This window comes from Heptranchias perlo, chromosome 32, assembly GCF_035084215.1.
Source record: "Heptranchias perlo isolate sHepPer1 chromosome 32, sHepPer1.hap1, whole genome shotgun sequence".
Classification (NCBI taxonomy): Eukaryota; Metazoa; Chordata; class Chondrichthyes; order Hexanchiformes; family Hexanchidae; genus Heptranchias; species Heptranchias perlo.
Genome location: NC_090356.1, coordinates 8,703,142 through 8,728,454, shown reverse-complemented (window position 1 = coordinate 8,728,454; position 25,313 = coordinate 8,703,142). Strand labels below are relative to the sequence as shown.

At 46.4% G+C, this 25,313-nt stretch overlaps 1 protein-coding gene across 2 annotated transcripts in view; it reads left to right on the top strand.

Moving 5' to 3' along the window:
• agrn (agrin) overlaps positions 1-25,313 on the top strand; it is a 385,222-nt gene that overhangs the window by 242,884 nt on the left and 117,025 nt on the right. For both annotated transcript variants that reach the window (XM_067970302.1, XM_067970303.1), the window contains exons 4-6: positions 9,995-10,210; positions 22,197-22,421; positions 24,767-24,991. In XM_067970302.1, coding sequence (XP_067826403.1) covers positions 9,995-10,210; positions 22,197-22,421; positions 24,767-24,991 — 666 coding nt within the window. The remainder of the gene's footprint in view (positions 1-9,994; positions 10,211-22,196; positions 22,422-24,766; positions 24,992-25,313) is intronic.

Genomic DNA, 25,313 nt, shown 5'->3' with positions numbered 1-25,313 from the left:
TTATGGAGTCCTGGAGTGGGGCTCGAACTTGCAACCTTTTGACTCCGCGATAAGGAGTGCGACCAACAGAGCCAAACAGACACTTGGACTCACTACAGAAGAGAACGTGATTTAAAAAAAAAATTCTGAACTCCCAGTGGCTGAGTAAATGCCCTATCCGGTGTGGTACATATCGAGAAGGTCCCAACTTCATCCTGCAATCTGTGGCGAGTTAGCTGGTCTCGGCTGGGGTGGTGATAGCACCTGCGCTCATTTATAACAAATAGGGTTGCCAACTCTGGTTGGACGCATTCCTGGAAGCTTTCATCACATGACCGCCCTCCTCCATCCGCCCCGCCCAGTCAAACAGCCTTCCCCCACTTCCCCGCCATCGCCAATATTTTTAGAACTAATAAAAGAAAAGTGTCCAAAGAAAACCACACAATTTTAACAACGCTGCTATGATTTTCTCTCCCGGTGTTGCTCCTAGCAGTGTCCAGGAGATTAATCTGCAGTGTAGCAGTGTAGATGAAAACATAAAATTACAAAGCGATATTGATAGATTAGGTAAATGGGCAAAACTGTGGCAAATGGAACTCAGTGTAGACAAATGTGAGGTCATCCACTTTGGATAAGAAAAGGATAGAACAGGGTACTTTCTAAATGGTAAAAAGTTAAAAACAGTAGATGTCCAAAGGGACTTAGGGGTACAGGTACATAGATCATTGAAGTGTCATGGACAGGTGCAGAAAATAATCAATAAGGCTAATGGAATGCTGGCCTTTATATCTGGAGGACTAGAGTACAAGGGGGCAGAAGTTATGCAGCTACACAAAACTCTGGTTAGACCGTGCCTGGAGTACTTTGAGCAGTTCTGGGCACCGCACCTTTGGAAGGACATATTGGCCTTGGAGGGAGTGCAGCGTAGGTTTACTAGGATGATACCCGGACTTCAAGGATTAAGTTACGAGGAGAGAGTACACAAATTGGGGTTGTATTCTCTAGTGTTTAGAAAGTTAAGGGGTGATCTGATCGAAGTTTATACGATATTAAGGGGAACAGATAGGGTGGATAGAGAGAAACTATTTCCGCTGGTTGGGGATTCTAGGAGTAGGGGGCACAGTCTAAAAATTAGAGCCAGACCTTTCAGGAGTGAGATTAGAAAACATTTCTACACACAAAGGATGGTAGAAGTTTGGAACTCTCTTCCGCAAACGGCAATTGATACTAGCTCAATTGCTAAGTGTAAATCTGAGATAGATAGCTTTTTGGCAACCAAAGGTATTAAGGGATATGGGCCAAAGGCGGGTATATGGAGTTAGATCACAGATCAACCTTGATCTTATCAAATGGCGGAGCAGGCACGAGGGGCTGAATGGCCTACTCCTGTTCCTATGTTCTTATGTTCCTAGTTCCTGGAGACTCCAGGACAATCCTGGAGGGTTGGCAACCCTAGGCTACAATGGAGGGAGGGGAAAAAATTCCTCCAGCGTTCTCTTCCTGATCATTATCCAGTAATTGCTGCGCTGGCTAGTGCGAGTATATGAATATAATGGCAGAATGAGCTCTCAGCAGGTCATGCCTTTTGTCAGCTAGATAAGGAGAACCTGTAAACATTGCCATTCGTTTGGGAAACAGGCGGAAAATGAAAGAGTAAACTGGGGCAAGGCATGAAGAAGCCTGTGGAATAAGCAACAACCATTTTTAATTATATAAAAAAAATTGTTTCATAATGTAAGGGTGGGAAGATGGAATTTGAAAAGGCCAAATAATGACTCAAATTGTCCTGGTAATAATTAGCTGCTTGATTGGCACCCCATCCACCACCCTAAACATTCACTCCCTCCACCACCGGCGCACAATGGCTGCAATGTGTACCATCCACAGGATGCACTGCAGCAACTCGCCAAGGCTTCTTCGACAGCGCCTCCCAAACCCGCGACCTCTACCACCTAGAAGGACAAGGGCAGCAGGTACATGGGAACAACACCACCTGCACGTTCCCCTCCGAGTCACACACCATCCCGACTTGGAAATATATCGGCCGTTCCTTCATCGTCGCTGGTTCAAAATCCTGGAACTCCCTTCCTAACAGCACTGTGGGAGAACCTTCACCACACGGACTGCAGCGGTTCGAGAAGGCGGCTCACCACCACCTTCTCAAGGGCAATTAGGGATGGGCAATAAATGCCGGCCTCGCCAGCGACGCCCACATCCCATGAACGAATAAAAAAAAAAGATGGAATTGAGTGGAGCAAAGAAGTCCATGGGTGAGAGCAGCAGCAAAACCCTGGGAAAGGAGATTAATTTAAATTAGAAAGACCTGTAGGAAGGGAAATCTATCAAATACCACAGTTATTGAAATATGGAGGAGGTTAGATAACTTTATATTAAAATTTTTTTGTGTCCGGCATCATACATAGAGCCAGTCAAGTTGTCAGTCACTGTTCTTTCTCACAAGTGTCAGTTGGTAGCATTCTTGCCTCTGAGTCTTGAAGGTTTTGGGTTCAAGCCTCACTAAGGACTTGAACACATGGGGCTCAATTTTGAAATGGTGGTGGGTTGGCAGTGGAGGGGGCGGGGGTGAAGATGCTGCAATGCCAAGGATGGGGGAGGAGAGAGAATGAGAGAGAGAGACCTCATCCGGTGCTAGAGCGGAAGATCGGGGGTGGGGGGACATCGGGGGCTGAGAAGGAGAAATCGGACATCGGAGCAGGGTGGAAAGTTAGGTTGATTTTGTGTTTTAACTTTGTGCGATGGTTTTTTATTTAATTTATCTTGTTTATTTTTGCCTGAAGCCCGCGTGCACACAGGTGCGTCTGTGGGAAACTCGGAAGTCGGCGGGTTGGAGCCGGCTTCTGAACCCGCTCTGCATTTTTGCAATTTTCGCAGCCCCTCCACCCCCAACGCACCCGCAATTTACGTTTAAAATTGAGCCCGTAATCCAGGCTGTCACTTCAGCGCAGCGCTGACGGTGTGCTGCACTGCCAGAGGTGCTGTCTTTCAAACGAGGTGTTAAACCCAAGGCTCCGTCTGCCCGCTCAGATGGATGTTGAAAATCCCACTGCGCTATTTAAAGAGGAGCGGGGAGTTCTCCCGGTGTCCTGGCCAACATTCCCCCCTCCCCATAACCAACGCCACCAAAACAAAACAAATGATTTGATCGTCATTCATTCAATCAAATAAACCATTTGCTGGTTATTGGATCTTGTTGTGAGCCAATTGGCTGCCGCATTTGCCGACTTAACAATAATGACTGCACTGAGAATGTGACAGGTACTATATAAATGCAGGTTCCCTCTCGCTTTAAGTCTCTCTTTTTCTCCTTACTAATTGGTTATTTTGCATTTCAGTTATTCAGCAATCATATTAGACAAAACGTTTTGGCCAATTTTGCCACCATGACAGTCCCCTCACTCATCCCACTATAAACTCCGAAACATAAAGTTCAGGTAACAAGCACACAAGGAAAAATATCAGATTTATCGATAAACTTGGTGTCAAACCTCAACCTTCTGCTTCCCCCGTCCTCTATGCAAGGTGATACATCCTGCCAGGCTTTAGTGTCCATTTAGAATTTAGTGTATACTCTTTCCCCCTCCCACCACCCCCGGCTCGCACTCCACTTTCCACAGCCAACAACTGGACAAAGACTTGCTTTGAATCCATTCACCGCAAGAATGCCCTGGTGTCCATCTGCTCAACTTTGTCCCACCGTGTCTTTGTGCGCGTATGTGGTCCTTCTCCCAGTCCCTCCGGTTCCCAACTCACCTACCCTGAGATGAGAATGAGACCCCTGCCCTCTGACAGCCTTTGTCCTAGCCTGGGCCTCTTCAGCTACCCAGTCCTTCACTTCAACGTGCCAAGGAGTGACTGCTCTGCGTCCCATTCCCAGCCTATCCCAACTCGCCCGTCTCTGAGACTTCAATTGACCTCCTCTTCTCCTCATATTTTACTGCGCTGGCAAGTTGCTCCTTCTGAGTGTATATTTTCTAGGCTCAGTCATTGAATTATTTAATTTCCTTGACACTCCACTGTTGATTCTTGTATCATTATTTCCAGGCTTATAATTGGTATTTCTTCAATTAAAGGATTACGCCACCACAAAATAAATACTTAAAAGGTTCAAGGCATGGTATTATAATTATTTCCATAGAATTACATAGAAATTACAGCACAGAAACAGCCATTTGGCCCAACTGGTCTATGCTGGTGTTTATGCTCCACTCTAGCCCCCTCCCACTCTACTTCATCTAATCCTATCAACATATCCTTCCATTCCTTTCTCCCTCATGTACTTATCTAGCTTCCCTTTAATTGCATCCATGCTATTCGCCTCAAATACTCCTTGTGGTATCAGAGATAAACGCACTTTCTAGGGGTGATTTTCTGACTTCACGCTCTTGGTGGCAAGAACACACCGAGAACACATACTGGAAATTACATAGAATGACATCGAATTTACAGCCCAGAAACAGGCCATTGGACCCTGGGAGGAAGCTCGTGTGTTTATATTCCACACGATCCTCCTCCCACTCTACTTCATCTCCCCCTATCAACATATCCTTCTATTCCTTTCTCCCTCATGTGTTTATCTAGCTTCCCTTTAAATGCATCTATGCTATTCGCCTCAACTACTCTTTGTGGTAGCGAGTTCCATATTCTCACCACTCTCTGGGTAAAGACATTTCTCCTGAATTCCTTATTGGATTTATTAGTGACTATCTTATATTTATGGCTCCTAGTTTTGGACTCCCCCACAAGTGGAAACATCTCTACGTCTACCCTATCGAACCCCTTCATAATTTTAAAGACCCCGATCACGTCACCCTTCAGCCTTCTCTTTTCCCGCCTGTGATCTCCACTCACACCGCGCCCTGCCTGTGCTCACTGCTCGCTCTCCACTCCACTGCCCCAAGCCTGCTCCGAATGCTTCACTGGTGGTAGCGCTACGATTCGCCGCTGTATCCCTAAGCCAGAGGCAGGAAAAGCCAGCCACGGTCCCTGCCTCTGATTGCTACCCGGTGTTTGCGAGGTGCCCCGCGCTCACGGACGTTCGACGATAACGGGGTCAAGCGCCGCTCAGCTGCACTCGACAGGCGGGTTACCCGCCGGCACTCGCTGTCTAAATTCACGCTCGGAGGCTGGCCGCTTCCGCTGAGGGACCCGGGGTCTGCCGGTGCCTGAGAAAGCAAATCCCAGCCCCTTCGAAAGAAAAGAGGAGCAGATTAGAAGATTAAAAACAAGGATCCTTGTCTTGATGAAGAAGTGTTTAGGAAATGTTATTTTGTTTACAAACACATCAAGCACTAACCAGAATCACATCATTGGTTGAACGGAAATGATGCACGTTTTTTTGGGGGGCTTAGTTACCTCCCCAACAACAACTTGCACTTATGTAGTGCCTTTAACATCCCAAGATACTAAAAAAAGAAATTGCCAACACTCTTCATTGAAGAGGGTGCCCCTTTAACAGTGGGTGTTTGTGCGTATTGTGAATAATGGTGCTGATCACCAAGCAGCTTCTGTGCCTTCTCTACTGAGCCCTTCAGCTTGTGCCTTTAAACTCGCAGAGTGCCAGCGTCAGTGGGAATTGGTTCTGGTGCATGACATTCAATCTGGGTCAGTGCAGTGAGAACGGAGGCAGAATTGTAGCTGTAATGAGAGCTTTGATTTGTATTCCTAGGCAAACCGGAAAAGTGAACGTGCCTAACCATTACCTTGATATAAGTTTAATAGCATTTTGGGGAGGAGAGAATAGAGGGAGGCTTTGACTTTCATGTTTATCCATTGACTTATGTATAATTAAATTTATTAAAAAAGGGTAATGTGTCCTTTGTCTTTGAGTCACAATTTAATTGGGTCAAATATTTATTTATGAAATATTGGAATCTGCTGAGCCAGCTTCTGGAACCTTCCGCTCTGGAGGGGATAACGTGGGTAAAATGTGACTGAATTGGGGCTGGTAATCAGTCTGAATTATTAATGGGTGCCTGTGGGGACTGTGTGAGTCTGTGTACCATGGGTTCTGTGAAAGGGAACAATGCAAAGTTCTTGGGGTGGGATGGAATTCCTGTTCCTGGAGACTTGCGCTCAATTGCTTCCTTTTTACAACGTGGCATTTGTATTCTTCAAGTTGATCTGAGTTTAGCAACTGGATAACATGGAAATTATAAAACTTTGGTTCCTCATGGGAATACATTAAAGGCTTTCTAGTTGCCATGGGCTACCGCAGACCCTTCAGTGGAGTGCTGCCGTGTGAAAGCTCTCTAATAAGGTGTATGCTACCACTGAGTCCTAAGCCATGGGTACAAGAAGATCCCAGGCTTGCTTCCTGGTCTGTGCCTCGGAGCTGGGAAGCGGGAAAGTCGCCCATGGTTTCTGTTCTTCTTCCCAATGCAGTGACCTTTTACTAGAAAGTGCATGTTATGTGCATGTTCGATGAGAACAGGGGTGGGCTCCGCTGTCATGCCTTTAATGGTTGAATGACTTGCTAACGCTCACCAACCGACTCCACACGCAAAGAATGGGCATGAGTGAGGTTCCATGAGTTGCCGGCACCCATGAAACTGTACTGGGGCAATTGAGGAGAGAAATTAGGGACATTTTTTTTTTAAAATGAGGGGAGAAAACACAGCAAATAGCTTCTTCTTGACGTATGATCAAATTTTCACTGGGCTCTCAGACATTTTAAGGTACTTAGAATCTGATGTGTGTGACCAGGGTGAGACCAATTGACCATTAAGCGTCCCATTTCTGACAGGCCAACTTAATCTTTTGAGGGAAGGGAATAACTACAGGTAAAAGGGAAAATGATGGAATTTCTTCCAGCTACTAGAAGGTAATGGAGCGATAACTTCCAGATACCAATTATAATCCATCTCAGTTGACGCTTAGCCATTGACCTTGGAGCTTCTTTCTCAGTGCGGCTTCCGTACAAGAGAAAAACAAATCATTTCAACCTTTAAAGTTACGACTTTTCCAGCTCTTGGGCGGGACAGCAACTCCTGATCAAAGCATTGCAGAAACCGTTGTAGTCTTACACGAATACTTGAAAGGTTTTTTTTTTGTTCTCATCCAGTTGAAGGATGTTGGTGCTGAGGAGTGGAACATTTTCCATTTCTGGCATCTAGTGTCCCCATCAAGCCCTCCAACGTCAGATTGGGTGTGGTTCAGAGGAGACCAGACACTTCCAGGTTTGTCCTACGGGGGCCCAAGCCCAGTAGCATCTGGATTGAGACTGTCTCAACTCATTTCACATAGGACCCCTGCAGTTTAACAAATAGAAGAGAATTCAACCTGGGTGAGATTCGAACCAGAGGTGAAAGGCCGGTGTCTAACCCAATGCCCCCCCCCCCCAAATCGGGGTGCAATATTGTATTCTATCAGAGTTTTCAAATCCCTCCATGGCCTCGCCCCTCCCTATCTCTGTAACCTCCTCCAGCCCTACAACCCTCAGAGATCTCTGTGCTGACTCCAATTCTGGCCTCTTGCGCGTCCCCGATTTTAATCGCTCCACCATTGGCGGCCGTGCCTTCAGCTGTCTAGACCCTAAGCTCTGGAATTCCCTCCCTAAACCTCCCCGCCTCTCTACCTCTCTCTTCTCCTTCAAGACGCTCCTTAAAACCCACCTCTTTGACCAAGCTGTTGGTCACCTGTCATAATATCTCCTTATGCGGCTTGGTGTCAAATTTTGTTTGATAACGCTCCCGTGAAGCGCCGAGGGATGTTTTACTACGTTAAAGGCGCTATATAAATGCAAGTTGTCAGTGTTGTTGTTGAATGGTGGGCACAATTTTAAGGATACCTCTGGAAATTGTACCTATCAAGAATATAGAAGAGACTTTAGAGCCGTGTGATCTGGCGCTGTGGAACCTCTTCATTAGACACACAGTTGTTTATTTCCAATTACCTGTATCTACAAGTACTGGAATTACAAAGCTGCCACAACTGAAGAATAATGCATCAATCCTACAATAAAACTCCAAGTAATGAAAGCTTGCACCAGCGGACAACCAGATCAAAGACTTGATTAATTGACGTTAAAGATGGACCTGACCTCGGGGTAATGAGAAATATTGAATTGCAACAAAAGTATTATGGGCTGCCTTGGTTCGTATTGGCATCGTAAAGTTCTGACCGGAACCAAGGCAGATAAAAAGAGATGGAAAACACCCCAGAAAATTGAAACAAAAATAGAAAATGCTGGTAATGTACCGCAGATCTCTCAGCATCTATAAGGAGAAAAGATAGGTTAATGTGTCAGGTGTAGATCATTCATCATAAGAACAGGAATAGGCCATTCAGCCCCTCGAGCTTGTTCCACCATTCAATTAGCTCATGGCTGATCTGTATCTTAACTCCATCTACCCACTTTGGTTCCGTATCTCTTAATGCCCTTATCTAACAAAAATCTATCAATCTCAGTTTTGAAATTTTCAATTGACCCCCAGCCTCAACAGTTTTTTGGGGAAGAGAGTTCCAGATTTCCACTACCCTTTGTGTGAAGAAGTGCCTCCTGATCAGAATTAGCAATTTAAAATCCCTTTAAAAACATTCACCAAATTTCACTTCTTTTAAAAAGAACGATTTGGAGAACATTAAACCAAGTCGCTGGCTCTCTGTGACAGGAGTCAGCATCTCTGACTCTTGGCATTTACCTGTTTTCTCTCCCTACCCTCCTTCGTTTTGTTCAGCCCTGTAGAGCGGTTTGTTTATATGCCGTTTTCTAGTTTTGATGGAAGGGTCTGCGCCCAAATGTTAACCTGCCTTTACTCCTGTCAGATGCGGACAGACCCGTTGTGTGCAGGCCCAGTATCTTCTGTGTTTGCCGCCGTGCTCAAGCAGACTTGTCAAGTTTCCAATCTCGGTTAAAAGATATTTTTGCCTTCTGAAAGCTGACCCTACCCCATACGCACGGTTCCCTCATCGTTGGCCTCATTTGGAAATGTAAAAGGGGCCGCGTCGTGTCTTGTCCCAGCGGCGGTAGGAGACCCACTTTAAGCCTGGTTTTGCCATCAGGTCCTCCACTCCGTTTCTGGCCAGGGTCTGATGGAGGGCAGCTCTAGGAACCGAAAACCAGAAAAGTAATATAAAGACACTTAGAAAGCTAATCTGTTTTGAGCTATCGCTCTCTTTCGAATAGAATTGAAAAGCAGGGAAGTTATGTTAAACTTGTACAGAACCTTGGTTAGACCACACTTAGAATACTGTGTACATACCACAGAAAGGATATAGAGGCACTGGAGAAGGTGCAAAAAAGATTTACAAGGATGATACCACAACTGAGAGGTTATACCTATCAGGAAAGGCTGAACAGGCTGGGGGCCTTTTCTCTAGAAAAGAGAAGGCCAAGGGGTGACGTGACAGAGGTCTTTAAAATTATGAAGGGGTTTGATAGGGTCGAAGTAGAGAAGATGATTCCATTTGTTGGGGGAGACCAAAATTAGGGGCCATAAATATAAGATGGGGAATTCAAGAGAAACTGAACCTAGAGAGTGGTGAGAATGTGGAACTCGCTACCACAAGGAGCAGTTGAATAGCACAGATGCCTTTAAGGGGAGGCTAGATAAACACATGAAGAAGAAAGGAATAGAAGGATATGCTGATGGGGTTAGATGAAGTAGGGAGGGAGGAGGCTCGTGTGGAGCATAAACACCGGCATAGACCAGTTGGGCCAAACGGCCTGTTTCTGTGCTGTACATACTATGTATGTAAAAATAATTGAAGCTCAGTGGTCTCATTCTTCAGTCAAAAATCTTGCTCCTAATGTTCCTCTGAAGCTGATGTTGCTGCAGCGTTAGATGTTTGAGCAGGTACAATCTCTGCTATTTTTGTACCCTATCACTGTTCAATGCTTGGAAAACATTGTTCTACTCGCATTATATTTGATCAATTGATGAGCATTTCACACTGCGTTCTAACTCTAACCTCAATCCAATTTGTGCAGTGGAGCGGAATCTGTAACCATCAGAAAGGTGAAGTCTCTGACGCCCTTCTCCCCTTCCTTCCCCAGTGTGTCGAGGTTTCCTCTGCGGCTTTGGAGCCGTCTGTGAAAAAGATCCCAAAGAGCCAGCCCAGGGAATGTGCGTCTGCAAGAAAGGCGTCTGCCCATCTGTCGTGGCCCCGGTTTGTGGGTCGGATTATTCCACGTACAGTAACGAGTGCGAGCTGGACATGGCCCAGTGCATCCAGCAGCGGAGAATCAAGGTTATTAGCAAAGGACCTTGCGGTAAGTCTTAAGATTTATTTCGGAAAACAATCGATGTCTCGATTTTAACAAGAACATCCAGCTACAAGCAAAGAAAGGACTTGCATTCATCTGGCATTTTATCAGCACTTGACAGCCAATGAATTGCCTTTGAAGCATAGTCACTTGGTATTTAGCCAAATGTGGCAGCTAATTGTGAAAGGAAGATCTCACAAACAGCAAATCAGATGAATGATGAATTAATCTGTGCTTTTTTTTGGGTCCTGTTGGTTGAGGGAGGAATGGAGCCAGATCACATTTCGAACATTGCCTCTTATGCTCACCTCAACAGGCTGACGGGGCTTCAGTTTAAAGTCTCATCCAAAAGACGGCACCTCCGAGAATGCAGCACTCCCTCGGTGCTCCACTAAAGTGTCAGCTTAGATTACGTGCTCAAGTACTGGACTGGGGCTTGAACCGACAACCTTCTGTCTCAAAGGGAGAGGTTAGGGGAAACTCTTCTACACAGAGGGTTGCTAGGACATGGATTGCCCTACCAGAAACAGCGGGGGTAACAGAATCCACAATAGCTTTTGAAAGGAAAGTGGACACATATTCGCGGCAAAAAAAAATGGTAAGCGAAAGTGGAATGAGACTATGTGGATAGGCTTATCAGGGAGCTGAGGCAAACAAGATGGCACAATTGGCCTCTTTCCATGCTTTAATGTTCTATGATTATAGAGGGAATGTGTTACCAACTGAACAACAGAAATGAGAGAAACACACACATCCAGAAGTGAAAAAGATCTTGTTCAGGCTTTGGGAGGTACGACATTAAATACAGGGCTCCCAAAAGCCACAGGGTACAGCATTAAACGCAGAGTTCCCAGAAACTACAGGGTACAGCGTTAAATATCGCGCTTCCAGAAAGTAGAGCGAGCAGCATTAAATACAGCGCCTCGGGACGTTTTACTGTGTTAAAGGTGCTATATAAATGCAAGTTGTTGTCTCTGGCTCGCTTGGGGGCAAGATACAGGAAGTAAGCTGTCATAGTGGAGCCATACGCCCACTACCCCTAAAGATCCAAGCCTTTGGGGGGGTGGGGGGGGCGTGGGGGGATCAGGGGGAGGGGAGGATAAAACTGGAGAATGACACCTTTTTTTTGCTGGTTGTTACTATAAATGTTTTACTGGACACGAAATCTGCTCTCGCCAACCGACCAAGTGGTGAGATTTCTCTCCACGTCTGGCGAGCTCGTCAAGAATCCAACAGAAAAAAACCTGTTATCAGAGCCTCTCTCCAATTGCCTCTCTCCACAAGGGCACGTGGGTCTGTAGCCTGTCCCCCACCAGGTTTGTTGTATCGCAATGCTGCCCTTCCAGCCTGCCAAAACATGGGGGAACTTCCCTTTGAGTTCATCGCGATAAGAAGCTGTGCTGATTTAACATTCTGCTCGAGTGACCTTGTGGCTGCTGCTCTTTGCTGTTATCTCGCTCCTTCTATCCATCGCATCCTGTCCTCAAACGGCAAGATTTGCTGCTTGACAGATATATATTTTTTTAATGAATTTTAAAAATAAACACTTCAAATGATTCAGGAGCTGGTTCATTTTGCCTCCGCAAAAATTTTTTTTTGCGTTTTGTTCTGTATGAAGGCTTGAAACCACTGTTGGCAAATGCTTAACACACTTACTGTGATATTTCTCTTATGCATTAAAATAGCAGGCAGGGGAGTAGCATACAAGCTCTTATATGGTCATCTGCTAATATTGCCAAGAAGAGCAAGGAGTTCTCCTGGTGTCCAGGCCAACATTCTTGCTTCAGCGAACATCATTAAAGATAGATTAGCTGGCCATTTTATTCACTTGTGGGACCTTGCTCTGTGCTGCCATGTTTGCCTACTTAACCACGGTGACTGCACTTCAAAAGTAATCAATTGGCTGTGAAGCATTTTGGGACTTTGAGAGGACGTGAAAAGTGTGATTATATAATTGCGAGTTAGTCCTTTCCTTCCTCACCTGTGTCTATCTGGTAATTTTATGAGACATCATGAGCTGTTCCTATTAGACAAATAGGAATATAGGAACAGGAGTAGGCCATTCAGCCCCTCGAGCCTGTTCTGCCATTCAATTAGATCATGGCTGATCTGTATCTTAACTCCGTCTACCTGCCTTGGTTCCGTAACCCTTAATACCCTTTCCTAACAAAAATCTATCAATCTCACTTTTGAAATTTTTCAATTGACCCCCAGCCTCAACAGCTTTTTTGGGAAAGAGAGTTCCAGATTTCCACTACCCTTTGTGTAAAGAAGTGCTTCCTGACATCACCCCTGAGCGGCCTGACTCTAATTTTAAGGTTATGCCCCCCTTGTTCTGCACTCCCCCACCAGAGGAAATAGTTTCTTTCTATCTACACCTATCAAATTCTTTAATCATCTTAAACACCTTAATTAGATCACCCCTTAATCTTCCAAACTCAAGGGAATACAAACCTAGACTATGCGACCTGTCCTCAGAATTTAACCCTTTTAGCCCCGGTATCACTCTGGTGAATCTGCGCTGCACCCCCTCCAAGGCCAATATCTCCTTCCTGAGGTGCGGTGCCCAGAACTGCAACGCAGTACTCAATTGGAGGGCAGAAGAGAGGCGAGGGAATCTGTTTACAACAAATCCCAACCAGCACAATAAGAAATGGCACTCTTGGCAGTAAGAGGACCAGTACTTTACCTCTGGTGCCCGACCTCTGGTGCCCGACCTCTGGTGCCCGACCTCTGGTGCCCGACCTCTGGTGCCCGACCTCTGTGGTGCTTGTAGTTCACCTCACTTGGCAATCTTCCTCTTCCGTTAGATGTCGCCTCTCCATTTCCTGATCAACAGCAGCTCTTTAACACTGTGAAAGATCATTAGCACTTATTGTAACAAACCTCACTCAGTGATTCCTGCTAGTTAGAGCTTTCTATTTTGTATCTACTTTAAGAGGGATAATGACTGCAACTGTGAAGCGACCTCTAGTTAGCTTTGCTCCAACACTTTGCTATTGCTTCATTACATCTGCATCACCGCACAATTGTTTTAATTTGTTTCCCATGGTGTTATGAAAATTGCAGCCAATTTTTCTTTCCTGGAAGATGCAGCCAGCGAATTTTGCTTGGTTGAAGTAACTAACATAGACATTGGCCTCAATATTAACCCCCCCCCCCCCCACGACAGGGGGGAGGAGGTCGGAGGAGGGGAGGGGGGGGGGGCGTTGAACCCTAAAAACCGCAGAACGCGACGCCAACCTGCTGCGTACGCGGGTCGCGTGTCGTGGAGAGGCGGGACATTTCCTCAACATATTTAAATCAGGCTCCCACTGTGCAATTGGGAGCCTGATTTAAATTTAACTGCTGCCTCAAGGGTTTCCGGCCTGAGGAGGGCCGCGCGGTCTGGGGGCTCACAGTTTGGACTTTATATGAAATGGTTTGCGTTGATGATTCTTTTGGTGTTACTTTGGCCTCTTCACCTCTGACCGTCTGTGCTCCCGGAGAGCGGCGCAAAAGGCCGACCTGGTGGGTTTCCTGTAATGAAGTTTATTAGGTCCCAGGCTGTCTGCACAGAGCTGCTTATGCCAAAGCTGGCTGTGCGGGATGAGTTAATGAGGTGTTTGGCCGGGCCCAGCTCACAGCAGCTGTGCCTGGGGTGCTGAATATGAGATTTAAATTCTGCAGTCACTGTGTAAATTAGACTGACCTTTTCCCTTACAGTATTTGATAACATAACTGCAGCTCAGAATGTATCTTGAGTTTGAATGAAGTGATGTCACAGCAGATTGGCACTGGCAGAAATATAACGCCATTATAAAGTAATTTTCTTCAAATGGTTAGGATAGCGTGAGGAGGCAGTCAGCTCCAAACTTTGACTCAGAAATTCAAACAAGCACGTCATTTTTTTAAGAAGTCATATAGGGCCTTTTAAAGGGGGTGATTGCTACTGGAAAGTTATTGTTCTGTTCTCAAACTAGTTTTCTTAAACAACGGTGAATCTACTGTGACATTGTTCATGGTTGATCAGAGGAAATGTCATTTCGCTGTGTTTATTGTAATAGGCTGAGAGAGGCCACAGTGCCACGTCTGGAAGAAGCAAGGATTACAGCTACTGCTGAAATATTGTTTATTTATAAAATGCGATAACACCGCCACCCCATGGAGGAAGTAGGAAGAGCAGCTGTTACTGTTGGTGTCACCCATTGAGATATACATTTGTGTGTGTGTATATATAATATATTTTATATATTTGTAGGGAGGGAGGAGGCTCGTGTGGAGCATAAACACTGGCATGGTCTTGTTGGGCAGAATGGCCTGTTTCTGTGGTGTTCATTCTATGTAATTCTATCTTCTCTTCCCCCCCCCTCCGCCCTCCCCCTCCGCCACCCCCTCACCTCCCTTTCCAAATTTTCTCCCCTACTCTTGAAGTCCAATCTTGTCCTCATCCAGAATCCATATGCATGCACGTCACAGTAGGATTCACAGGAAAGGATTGGGAGCAGTGACTCAGACTCATTCCCCTCTCTCTCCCCCCTTCTTAGACCAGAGACACTGTAGCAAGTTAAAGCACCCCAATTCAACTGAGACCAGCAAACTCACCTCCCACTGTACTTTCTGAATGATTTACACCCCCTCAACCTATATCTAATACTTTCTTTGGGAACTGGATGGTGCAGTGGGTTAGATACTGGCTTCTCATCTTTGCGATCTGGGTTCAAATCCAGCCCACGCTGTTGGAACAAAATTTGCAGAAAGAGCAGGGGACTAATTGGACAGCTCTTTCAAAGAGTTGGCACAGCCATGATGGGCCGAATGGCCTCCTGTGCTGTATGGTTCTACATCTAGTAACCGCTGTTGGCTGCGGTCTCGGAGTAGGACAACAGCAACTTGGGTTTTTATGGAACCCTAGTAAATATCCCAAGGCACTGTGCAGCAGAATGCACAGCCAGCAATAGTAGGAGCAGAATTGGGGGAAGTGGCCACGGATGTGGTTGAAGAGGTAGGTGGTGAGAAGGCTTTTAAAGTTGGGGAAAGAGGGAGCAAGGCTGAAGGGTTTGGGTAGAGCCCAGGCGACTGAAGGCTCTCCCAGAGTGCAGAGTGGGGGATGCAGAGAAAGCCAGAGTCAGAAGAGTGCAGGGTACTTAATGACGCAGCGGGGCAGAGGAGGGTGGGGTAAGCAATGATGAGGATTTTGAATTCATTGTGTTGGGGGACTGGAAGCCAACGGCAATTGGTGAAGGCACCAAGTCCCATTCACCCAACACCCCTGTGCTCGTTGACCTACATTGGCTCCCGGTCCGACAAAGCCTCAATTTGCAAATCCCTCCACGGCCTCAGATCTCCCTATCTCTGTAATCTCCTCCAGCCCTACAGTCTCAGCACTCCTCCAATTCTGGCCTCTTGCGCATCCCCAATTTACATCGCTCCACCATTGGCAGACGTGCCTTCAGCTGCCTAGGCCAGAAGCTCTGGAATTCCCTCCCTAAACCTCTCCGCCTCTCTACCTCTCTCTCTTCCTTTTGAGACGCTCTTTAAAACCTACCTCTTTATCCAAACTTTTGGTCACCTGTCCTAATAGCGCCTTATGTGGCTCGGTGTCCAACTTTGTTTGATAATCACTCCTGTGAAGCGCCTTGGGACGTTTTACTACATTAAAGGTGCTCTATAAATGCAAGTTTGTTGTTGTTGTTGTTGTTGAGGCTGGAGTTGATGGGGCAGTGGGGCTTAATGTGGTTTAGGATGCAAGTGTTGGAGTTGTGGACAAGTATGAGTTGATGTATGGGAGGCCAGTGTTGGAAAGGTTTATTGTTAATTGATAGGACGTGGGGTTGGAAGCTCGGCTAAGGGTCAAACAGGTTGCACACCATTCGATTCAGCGTGAGCGTGAGCAGCCAGAGAGGGGGATGGAGTTGTGGGTTAGACTATTGAGTTTCTGGTGGGCGTTAAGAGCATTGCTTGAGCCTCGGCAATGTTAAATTAAGGGAAGTTCAGGCTGATTCATGCCTTGACGTCGGAAAAGCAGTCAAACTGCACAGCAGTGATGGTGGAGTCGAGGGTGCTGGTGGGGAGGTAGAGGTGGGTGTTGGCAGCATCTATATGGAAGTGGGACCCATACCTATGGATAATGTTGCCAAGAGGTAGTATGTAAACGAGGAATAGGAGAGAATCCCAGATAGAACCTTGGGGCACTACTGAGCTGACTGTGCAGGGATAGGAGCAGTCATTCCAGGAGATGTACCGGCTACATTGGGACAGGCAAGGAGGATAATATGAATGAGGCTGGAGAGTGAGAACCAGAGTGGAGTTTTAGGCGAGGTTTCAGTATGAATTATGCAACAGATTTTTTTTTTTGGTTCAGCGTGTGGATGCCATCAATAACCTGCAGAATTGCTGACGTTCCAGCCATCATGACAAGTGCTAGGAATGTGTGAACGATAGTATTGAGCGTTAGTGGGTAAGTTTGATAATTACTGGGTTGTGGTATACAGCTCATCCGCCAGCAGCAAGAATATTGTCTCCTTAATTAGATGTGACTCTTCTCTCAGTGCCACGAAACAGGCTTCCTGTCAAACAACAATACACAGTTGAGGAGGTGGTCGGCAGTGAACCAGTGGAAGCTTGATGAGAGCTAGCCACAGTGATAATTAAATCAGACATTTGCTACAGGTGACGCTTTTGTAGAATATTTACTTAAATTGCTCCAGCCATTGCGAATTGCATTTAATTATATACTGAGAGATTTAGTTATTTTAATAAGACTTGCTTTGATATATACATTTTTTTTTTAAAGTTCCCCTACTGCTAATTACTCATTTGTTTTCAATGAAGGGAAGGTACATTATGCCGGAAGGTTATTTGAATACAGTGGAAAAACCATTATCCACTATTCCAATTTTCACTTATCAGAGCTTTGCAGGTGACATTGCTCAATTTGCAAGCGTCTTTTATTATTTGTATTTCATCTCCTTTACTTGGTGACTAAAACATCATCGCCTTTCGTTCTTTAATTGTTTTGTGATTCTCTTTATTCCCATCCCTGGTGTGAACTGTAGCGTATGTAGTTGACCAAAATTTGGGACTATTTCAGCATCATTCTTGGAAGTATGTACCTCGCCCATTCTTTTTTCTGTGCATTGCACTTTACACTTTTTCATGTTAAATTTCACCTGACGTTGATCTGCCCATTTACACATTTTGTCCATCTCATTTTGTAGTCCTTAAGCAGTGTGTTCAGATCCAGCTTCCCCCCTAGTTTGGTATCATCCATGTAATTGATCAGTTTGCACTGAACGTCTGAATCCAAGTTATTGACATAAATTAAGAAATAGATTTGGGGGGAGCGGGGTACTTGCATCCAGAGCAGTTCTAATTGTAATTAGGCAGGAATTGTGTCAGAATGCCACCCACCCCCATCTCATTTTCCTGGGCCTCCATTTGGCAGAGGCCTAAACAGAGCTGCATCCTATTATAGTGCACCTTACTCCTTGCACCCAGCCCATCCAGGTCCAGCAATCTGAGAAGGGACTAGGAACAAGGTCTTGGAGGCCCAAAACAGGTAGGCTGCTTCTTCCCTGCAGGTGCAGCAGAGTTTTCAGGGCCCAAGGGACTTCTGGTTGCTGTTTTTGACCGCATCTAGAAGGTCCTGAAGCTGGAGGCCATTATCCTTGCTGCGGGCCTCCTGGGCTTGCCTTCCACGTGCAAGGCCCTGCCAAGGGATGGACCTGCACCAGGGGAGTGTTGGGCCTAGGGTAATAATCTGAACCTGGAAATACCAGCAGGTTCAGGTCAGGGCTGGCGGAGCAACACTTCAGATGATCTTGGGTCCAGGTAGAAGGCGGAAGGAAAATCAACGTCATTATTACATGTGACGTGAAACTCCTCTGCCTCACTCCCCTCGCAGAGATCTTGCCCCAGTTGAACGTGAGAATTCCCTATTAGCTTTAGAAATGTACATTTCCTCTCACAATCACTACAAATAGATAGTTTGTGAATGTTGGAGAGTCAACTTTAAGAACCGAGAGTTGATTGTGGGGCAGCGCATTTGTGATTAAAAGCAGCAGCATTTCCTGCCACAGTGTGAGGGAGCAGTGAGCTCAATGCCTTACAATGGACGACGGAACCTCCTACAATCAGTTGACAGTGATTCAATCTCTATGTGGTACCTTCTGAAACATGTGGCACTGATACAGGCTGTTAAGTGATTAACGGCAGTTATCATTTTTATCAAAACTGCAATTAATCAAGCTCCCCGGGGAGGGGAAACAGCCAGCGAATCCCGGAAAATGGAGGATGTATCCTGCCCACAGGGTGATGGGATAAATATCTCCACATGGAGGGCTGTCTAGATAATGAGCAGAGGAGCAGAAATATTTTATAACATTTCCTGAATGATCCATAGTCTGGAGATTTATTTTGTCGCAGGTTACAATTTTTTTTTAAGATGTCCTGGCAGTGAAAGTGTGATTTTTTTTTTAAATTTTATTTTTTACACTAATGGAGGCGAGGGACATTAGCACCAGGCAACGGAACATTTTCCTATTTCTGGGACCCAGTGTCAGCATCAATCATTCCCAGGTCAGGTATCGATACAGTGTAAGGATCCCTTCACTCTGCTCTGTGCACCTCGGCTGCACATCATTCTTTGTCAGTGTGACATTTCCCACTTTTAATACCAATCCTAAGGCCAGGTTGAGCAAGGTTGTCAGTCAGTGTCAATTTACGAGCAGTACTGTGAGCCCTTGTCCACCAGGAATTGTCTTGAGTCTATGAAACTCAATTCACTTATGACCTTAGAGCCAACACACAAAGTGGATTGAAACCAGATCCGATGGCGACCAATGTCTAACTCACTGATATCCCCCTCCCCACTCCATCCCCATTCCGCAAACTTAGATTGGACCTAATTTTTTAAAAGTTCATTCTCTGGATGTGGGCGTCACTGGCAAGACCGGCATTTATTGCCCATCCCTGATTGCCCTTGAGAAGGTGGTGGTGAACTTTCTTGAACCCCTGCAGTCCATGTGGTGAAGGTTCCCCCACAGTGCTGTTAGGTAGGGAGTTCCAGGATTTTGACCCAGCGACGATGAAGAAACGGCCGATACATGTCCAAGTCGGGACATATGGTGACTAATTTAACACCAATCACCACACGGTGCAGTGATGATGGAACTGAAACCCATGCCCCAAGGTACTCCAATCGAGCGTCTTCGCTTGTTCACAGTCTCTTCCCCCCACCCTGGATAGGCTATTATTTATATTCCCCATGATATTTATCCCAGCAAGCTGTATTTGTAAAGTCTGAGCTAAACCTGTGGCAATCGGTTCCATTGATTTTTGTCTGTAATTAAAAGATCAGTGGAAAATCTGCACTGGGTTTCATTAAACACTCGTATAAATCAGAATATATTCTTACTAACCCTCTGAATACTGAAATTCCCCCTGGCAGTCACTATGGATGTGGTTTGTTGGAGTAGTGAGGAGAGCAACCTTGCCGATGTTTGTGTTGAATGAACCCTCTGTCAGTCAGACGGCACTGCTTTAGTTGATGTATCAGTTACTACAATAATGCATTAAAACTGAAGGAATAGTTCCCCAGGGTTCAGTTAGTAAGCACGTTGCCTTGTTTGGAAGTGAACCATACAAACCGATCCTCAATATGCACTGATTATTTTTTTTATATATTCGTTCTGGGGTTATGGGCGTTGCTGATAGAAGCCGGCATTTATTGCCCATCCCTAGTTGCCCTTGAGAAGGCGATGGTGGGCCGCCTTCTTGAACCGCTGCGGTCTGGGTGGTGAAGGTGCTCCCACAATTCACCCGGGCACAGCGGTCGTGGGTGTAAAATTGGCCTCGGTGTCCCATAGTTGTTGAGAGGAAAAATGTTCACATTCCTGGCTGACGGCCAGTAAAAGGTGCAGGACTCCGTCTCAATGTTGATGCTGAGCGAGGACTCGGACGCAATCTCCCCGAGAGCCAAATAAGAAGCTATCGCTGTTCAGGCCCAGCGAGACACAGAGAAATGGCTATTTGCGTGTGGTATGGTTGATATTGTGTCAGCTGCTGCAGTTAGCCATTAAAAGCAGCGAGCGTATTTTGTTGCTGACTTTATTGAAGTTGTCAGCATGAGGGGTGAAGAACTGTATTGGGTGTGTATTGGTACTGGAGCATGACCATACCAGCTGGCTTAGTGACAAAACTATTAATCAATTAATTTTTAGCTCATTAATCTTCCCAATTATGTATCCAGTTTTGCTGCATTAATTTTCACAGAGTAATTTTTTAATAAACACTGTGGGGCTGATTCCCTGATTGGGCGCTCCCAGCGAGGAGCACCACTCACTGCGAGTGCTGGCCGGGAAACTGATGGAATATCCGGGGCTGCAGGCCCGCGAATTCCTGACCAGCGCTCACTGCGAGCGCCACACCTCGCTGGAATCGGGAAATCAGCCGTTGTATTTATTGAAGGGCGAAGGTAATCCCTCTGAGCTTCCGCAGTTCACCCCCAAAGATTATTGTGGGCTGGGGCAGCCAGTGATCAACGTAGGAACAGGAGTAGGCCATTCAGCCCCTCGAGCCTGTTCCACCATTCAATTAGGTCGTGGCTGATCTGGATCTGAACTCCATCTATCCGCCTTGGTTCCAGTCATCTGGCTGCCGATTTTGTGCTGCATTCACATTGGAGACCCACCACGCCCAGTACTGGCTCCTGGTGCCACTGCTCCAAAAGCTGTTCCCTCCATCTTGCAAAGTGGTTTCTAAAACCACGCCTTTCATGACACCAGGATGTCCCAAAGCGCTTTACAGCCAATGAAGTACTTTTTGAAGTGTAGTCACTGTTGCAATGTAGGAAACTCGGCAACCTATTTGTGCACAACAAGATCTCACAAACAGCAATATGATAATGATCAGATAATCTGTTTTTGGTGTTGGTTGAGGGATGAATATTGGCCAGAATATCAGGGAGAACTTCCCTGCTCCTCTTCGAAATAGTGCCAGAGGATCTTTCACGTCCACCTGAGAGGACGGACGGGGCCTCGGTCCGTCCTCTCATCTGAAAGACGGCACCTCCAACAATGCAGTGCTCCCTCAGTACCACGCTGGGAGTGTCAGCCTAGATTTTGTGCTCAAATCCCTGGAGTGGGATTTGAACCGACAACTGTCTGACTCAGAGGCGCGAGTGCTACCACTGAGCCACATTACTACTTGAACCACTGTACCACTTGAATGGAGGCAGACTAGAATGCTACAATTGCTCAGCCCAGCAGCAGCCATCTTTTTTGGCCATCTCTGGCTCCAACAGCAAGCCATTTGGTGTTACTTTTTGCTGCTGTCGGAGGCAAGGATCAAAACCACCCACCTCTAATGGCAGAAGCTCTGCTTCATTTATATTTGCAAATTGCCTCTAAGTTTAGAAGTGCTATCAGTAGCAAACGAGCTGCCGTTGTGCTGGGTTACCGGTCTCAGGCCAGTAGCTGCACAAGTTGTGATTCACGGTCAGCAGCTCCAGAGTTATCCTGTTGACTGTGAATTGCACTCTGGGCAGAGTTCTGTCTACACATGTACAGAGGCCCCTGCTGGATGGTAAACCCTGAACATGTTATGAGAGTTTAATTTATGAAGTAACTGGAGGTCAACAAACACCCTGACCATTTTTAAAACCCAGCTTGACCTTTCACTGCCCAGCTTGACCTTTCACTGCCCAGCTTGACCTTTCACTGCCCAGCTTGACCTTTCACTGCAATTCTACACCATGTGACATCAAGCCCAAGCAGAGTAAGAGAGAGGTCTCGTACCACTGGCTCCAGAGTCCAATAGAGCTCTGAGTTGCACTGTCACTTCTGTATTGCTTAGCAGCAATGCAGAAGCTGCAGTATAACTGCACTCCAAATTGAGCTGGAAAGCACCCAATTAAATAGAACCAACAATACAATGACCTGCGCAACTCAAATCAAAAGGAGATGCTTGACTGTACCTGCTTTAAAGGCCACTTGTTTCTTTTGTATCTCAGGTTTGAAGGACCCCTGCAGTGAGGTGACCTGTGGATACGGCAGCACTTGTATTCAGTCGTCCGATGGCCAGTCGGCCAAATGCATCTGCCCCACGACGTGCAGCAGGGAAGTGGAGAGGGTGGTTTGCGGCAGTGATGGCAAGGATTACAAAAACGAGTGTGAGCTCAACAAATACGCCTGCGACGACCACAAGAACGTGTACAAAAAGTCCGACGGGCCCTGCGGTGAGTGAGGAGGAGCAAATCTGAAGGAACAATCTTTAAGTTACCGGAGGGAAAAAAAAAGTCACTAGACCACTGGGTGGAATAAGTTAGTCCCTGGTTAAATTGAGGACAGGTTGCATAGACTAGGCTTGTATTCCCTTGAGTATAGAAGATTAAGGGGTGATCTAAATGAGGTGTTTAAGGTGATTAAAGAATTTGAGAGGACAGATAGGGAGAAACTATTTCCTCTGGTTGGGGGAGTCCAGAACAAGGGGGCATGACCTTAAAATTAGAGCCATGCCTTTCAGGGGTGATGTCAGGAAGCATTTCTTCACACAAAGGATGGTGGAAATCTGGAACTCTCCAGCAACCCCACCACCCCACAAGAGGCTGTGGATAGTAAGTCAATTGAAAATTTCAAAAGTGAGATTAATAAATGTTTGTTAGGCGAGGGTATTAAGGGATATGGAGCAAAGGCAGGAAAATGGAGTTGAGGTGCAGATCAGCCATGAAGAGATTGGATGGTGGAGCAGGACTGAGGGGCTGAATGGCCTGGGCTACTGCTGTTCCTAAGGAGTTACATTTGGCCTCAGTGCCCTGGGCTAGCGAGGAGAAGTATCGGCCAGAGCCTTGCCCCTCATTGGTGTCCTACTGTGGTGTGTGGGTGTTATAATGGGGTAAATTTTAAGCCCCAAGAACGGGTGGGTTGGGAGCGGGTGGGGAGTAAAAATCCTCCATTTTCAGAGCGGGACCGCATCCCGGCTCCAACTCGGCCACTTCTGGGTTTAACCCAGGCAGTTTTGTCTGCATGTGAAGAGCAGATACCAGGAAGTCCCACCTCCACTTAAAGCTGGCAGGCCGATACTTAAAAGGGCAGTGTACTTCATTGAGATACTTGAGGTACTCAAAATTTTGTGGATTGTAACATTAAAATTAATTTAACCTTACCTGCATGGATTTCCCATCGCCTCCCATTCACGTCTGGTGAAAGCAGGCAGGAAGGGCCGGATCCATGAGGTGAGGGCCTTTATTACACTACTTGTGGGCCTGGAGGAGCAGGAGTGCTTCATCCAGGCCCAACAAGCTCACCTGGTCGACAGGACCCCAGTGACTGGCCAATGCCCCACACCCCCCCCCTACCACCATGGTGGACCCTCACCTACCTCCAGCTCTCCTCCCCCAATCTCCCTGGCCACCCCCGACCTCTTCCCCAAACCCCCCCCCCCAATCCTCCGATCTACTACCCCCCCCAACTCGTCAATTGGGCTGGCTGCCGGGTGCGAAACCCACAAGTGCAATCATATGGTTGTGATCACAGATCGCGACCCGCCCACTTTCCTTCCAGGTTTCACACCCGGAAAGCTCCCTCCCCCCCACCCCCTGCTCCCTTCTGGGCTGGAAGTTAAAATTTACCCCAATATATACACACAAATTGGCTGTACTGCCCTGCACAAAAGAACAGCCTGCCAATGCTTGCTGTTGAGTCACCCATGCGAAGAATGGCTGATGGAGTGAGGTTCTGGAGGGCGACTGGCACCCGTGGAAATGGACTCTGGGAAGAATTGGCAACTTGATGGAGCCCTGGCATATTTTCCTGTTGCTAGCCCAGTGTTGCTGGTTATGGCACACCAACACTATGCCAGCTAAGAACTACCAAATCAGCATGAATCGAGAGCCAAGACCACCACTAATGCTGAGAACCACACTCTGCGGTAAGGAGGAGTGATGGATGAAGGTGATTCTAAGAAACGCATTTGAGTGTTATGACTGACTGGTGCTGATTCACCGTGCAGTCAATGCCGCAGTTATCAGAGAGCGAGGATCATGTGTCTTTTACAATTTTACAAGTTTGTGCTGCCAGTATCGCGAATCGGAAATTTGGGTGCGTGCTTTTCCAACCGAAAAAGAACAGTTGGAAAATTGCAGGCGGTGAATGTCTGAATTTCTGCTTTGCACTCCCAGTGGGTGAAGCTCCTAGCTGGCAGCTTGGAGCGTAAAATCCCCCCTTAAATATGCCTGGAATGTGTTGTCCTCGAAAGCTAAATTGTAATATTGATGTATTTAAGGGGAAGCTAGATAAGTACATGATGGAGAAAGGAATAAAAGGTTATACTGATTGGGTTAGATGAAGAGGGGTGAGAGGAGGCTCGTGTGGAGCCGAGACCAGTTGGGCCCAATGGCCTGTTTCTGAGCTGTAAAATTCTATGTAATTCCACATAACTGTGAGTTTGCAGCTGTTGGATAAATGGGTGTTAAGCTTCAGTGCCTCAGTGCATATGGTATTAAAAACACTGACAGGCAGATAGGGGAGTAATGCTTGGATCCTCACCGGTCTGTAACTGCACTTCTTCTTCCTTTGTGTTCAGACCCTTGCAAAGATGCCCAGAACGACCTGAATAAGGCATGCCGCGTACACCCGAGGGCTCGCAAACCCGAGGTGCTGTCGAGACCTGAAAGCTGCCCAACGGAAAACAACCCGGTCTGTGCAGACGACGGGCAGACCTACAACAACAAGTGTACCATGGAGAGAATAGGAGCCATCAAAGGCATTAACCTTCAGAAAATTCGCTCAGGACCCTGTCAGGCTAGAGGTCAGTTGTCACACACTGTAACTCGTAGATTGTCTTTGTAAACCTGCTCTGTTGTGTGGAAGTCAAATTCTTAAGTTCAGATATTCTAAACGTATTCAGTGCTGTATCTACTGATTAATTTTAACATATTTACAAATTTTTCTTCAAAAAAAATCCCTCTGGATGCTCCCCAACAACAACAGTTTGCAGATGATACAAAGATGGGAGGGAAAGTAGAGAGTGAGGAGGACATAAAAAACCTACAAGGGGATATAGACAGGCTGGGTGAGTGGGCGGAGATTTGGCAGATGCAATACAATGTTGGAAAATGTGAGGTTATGCA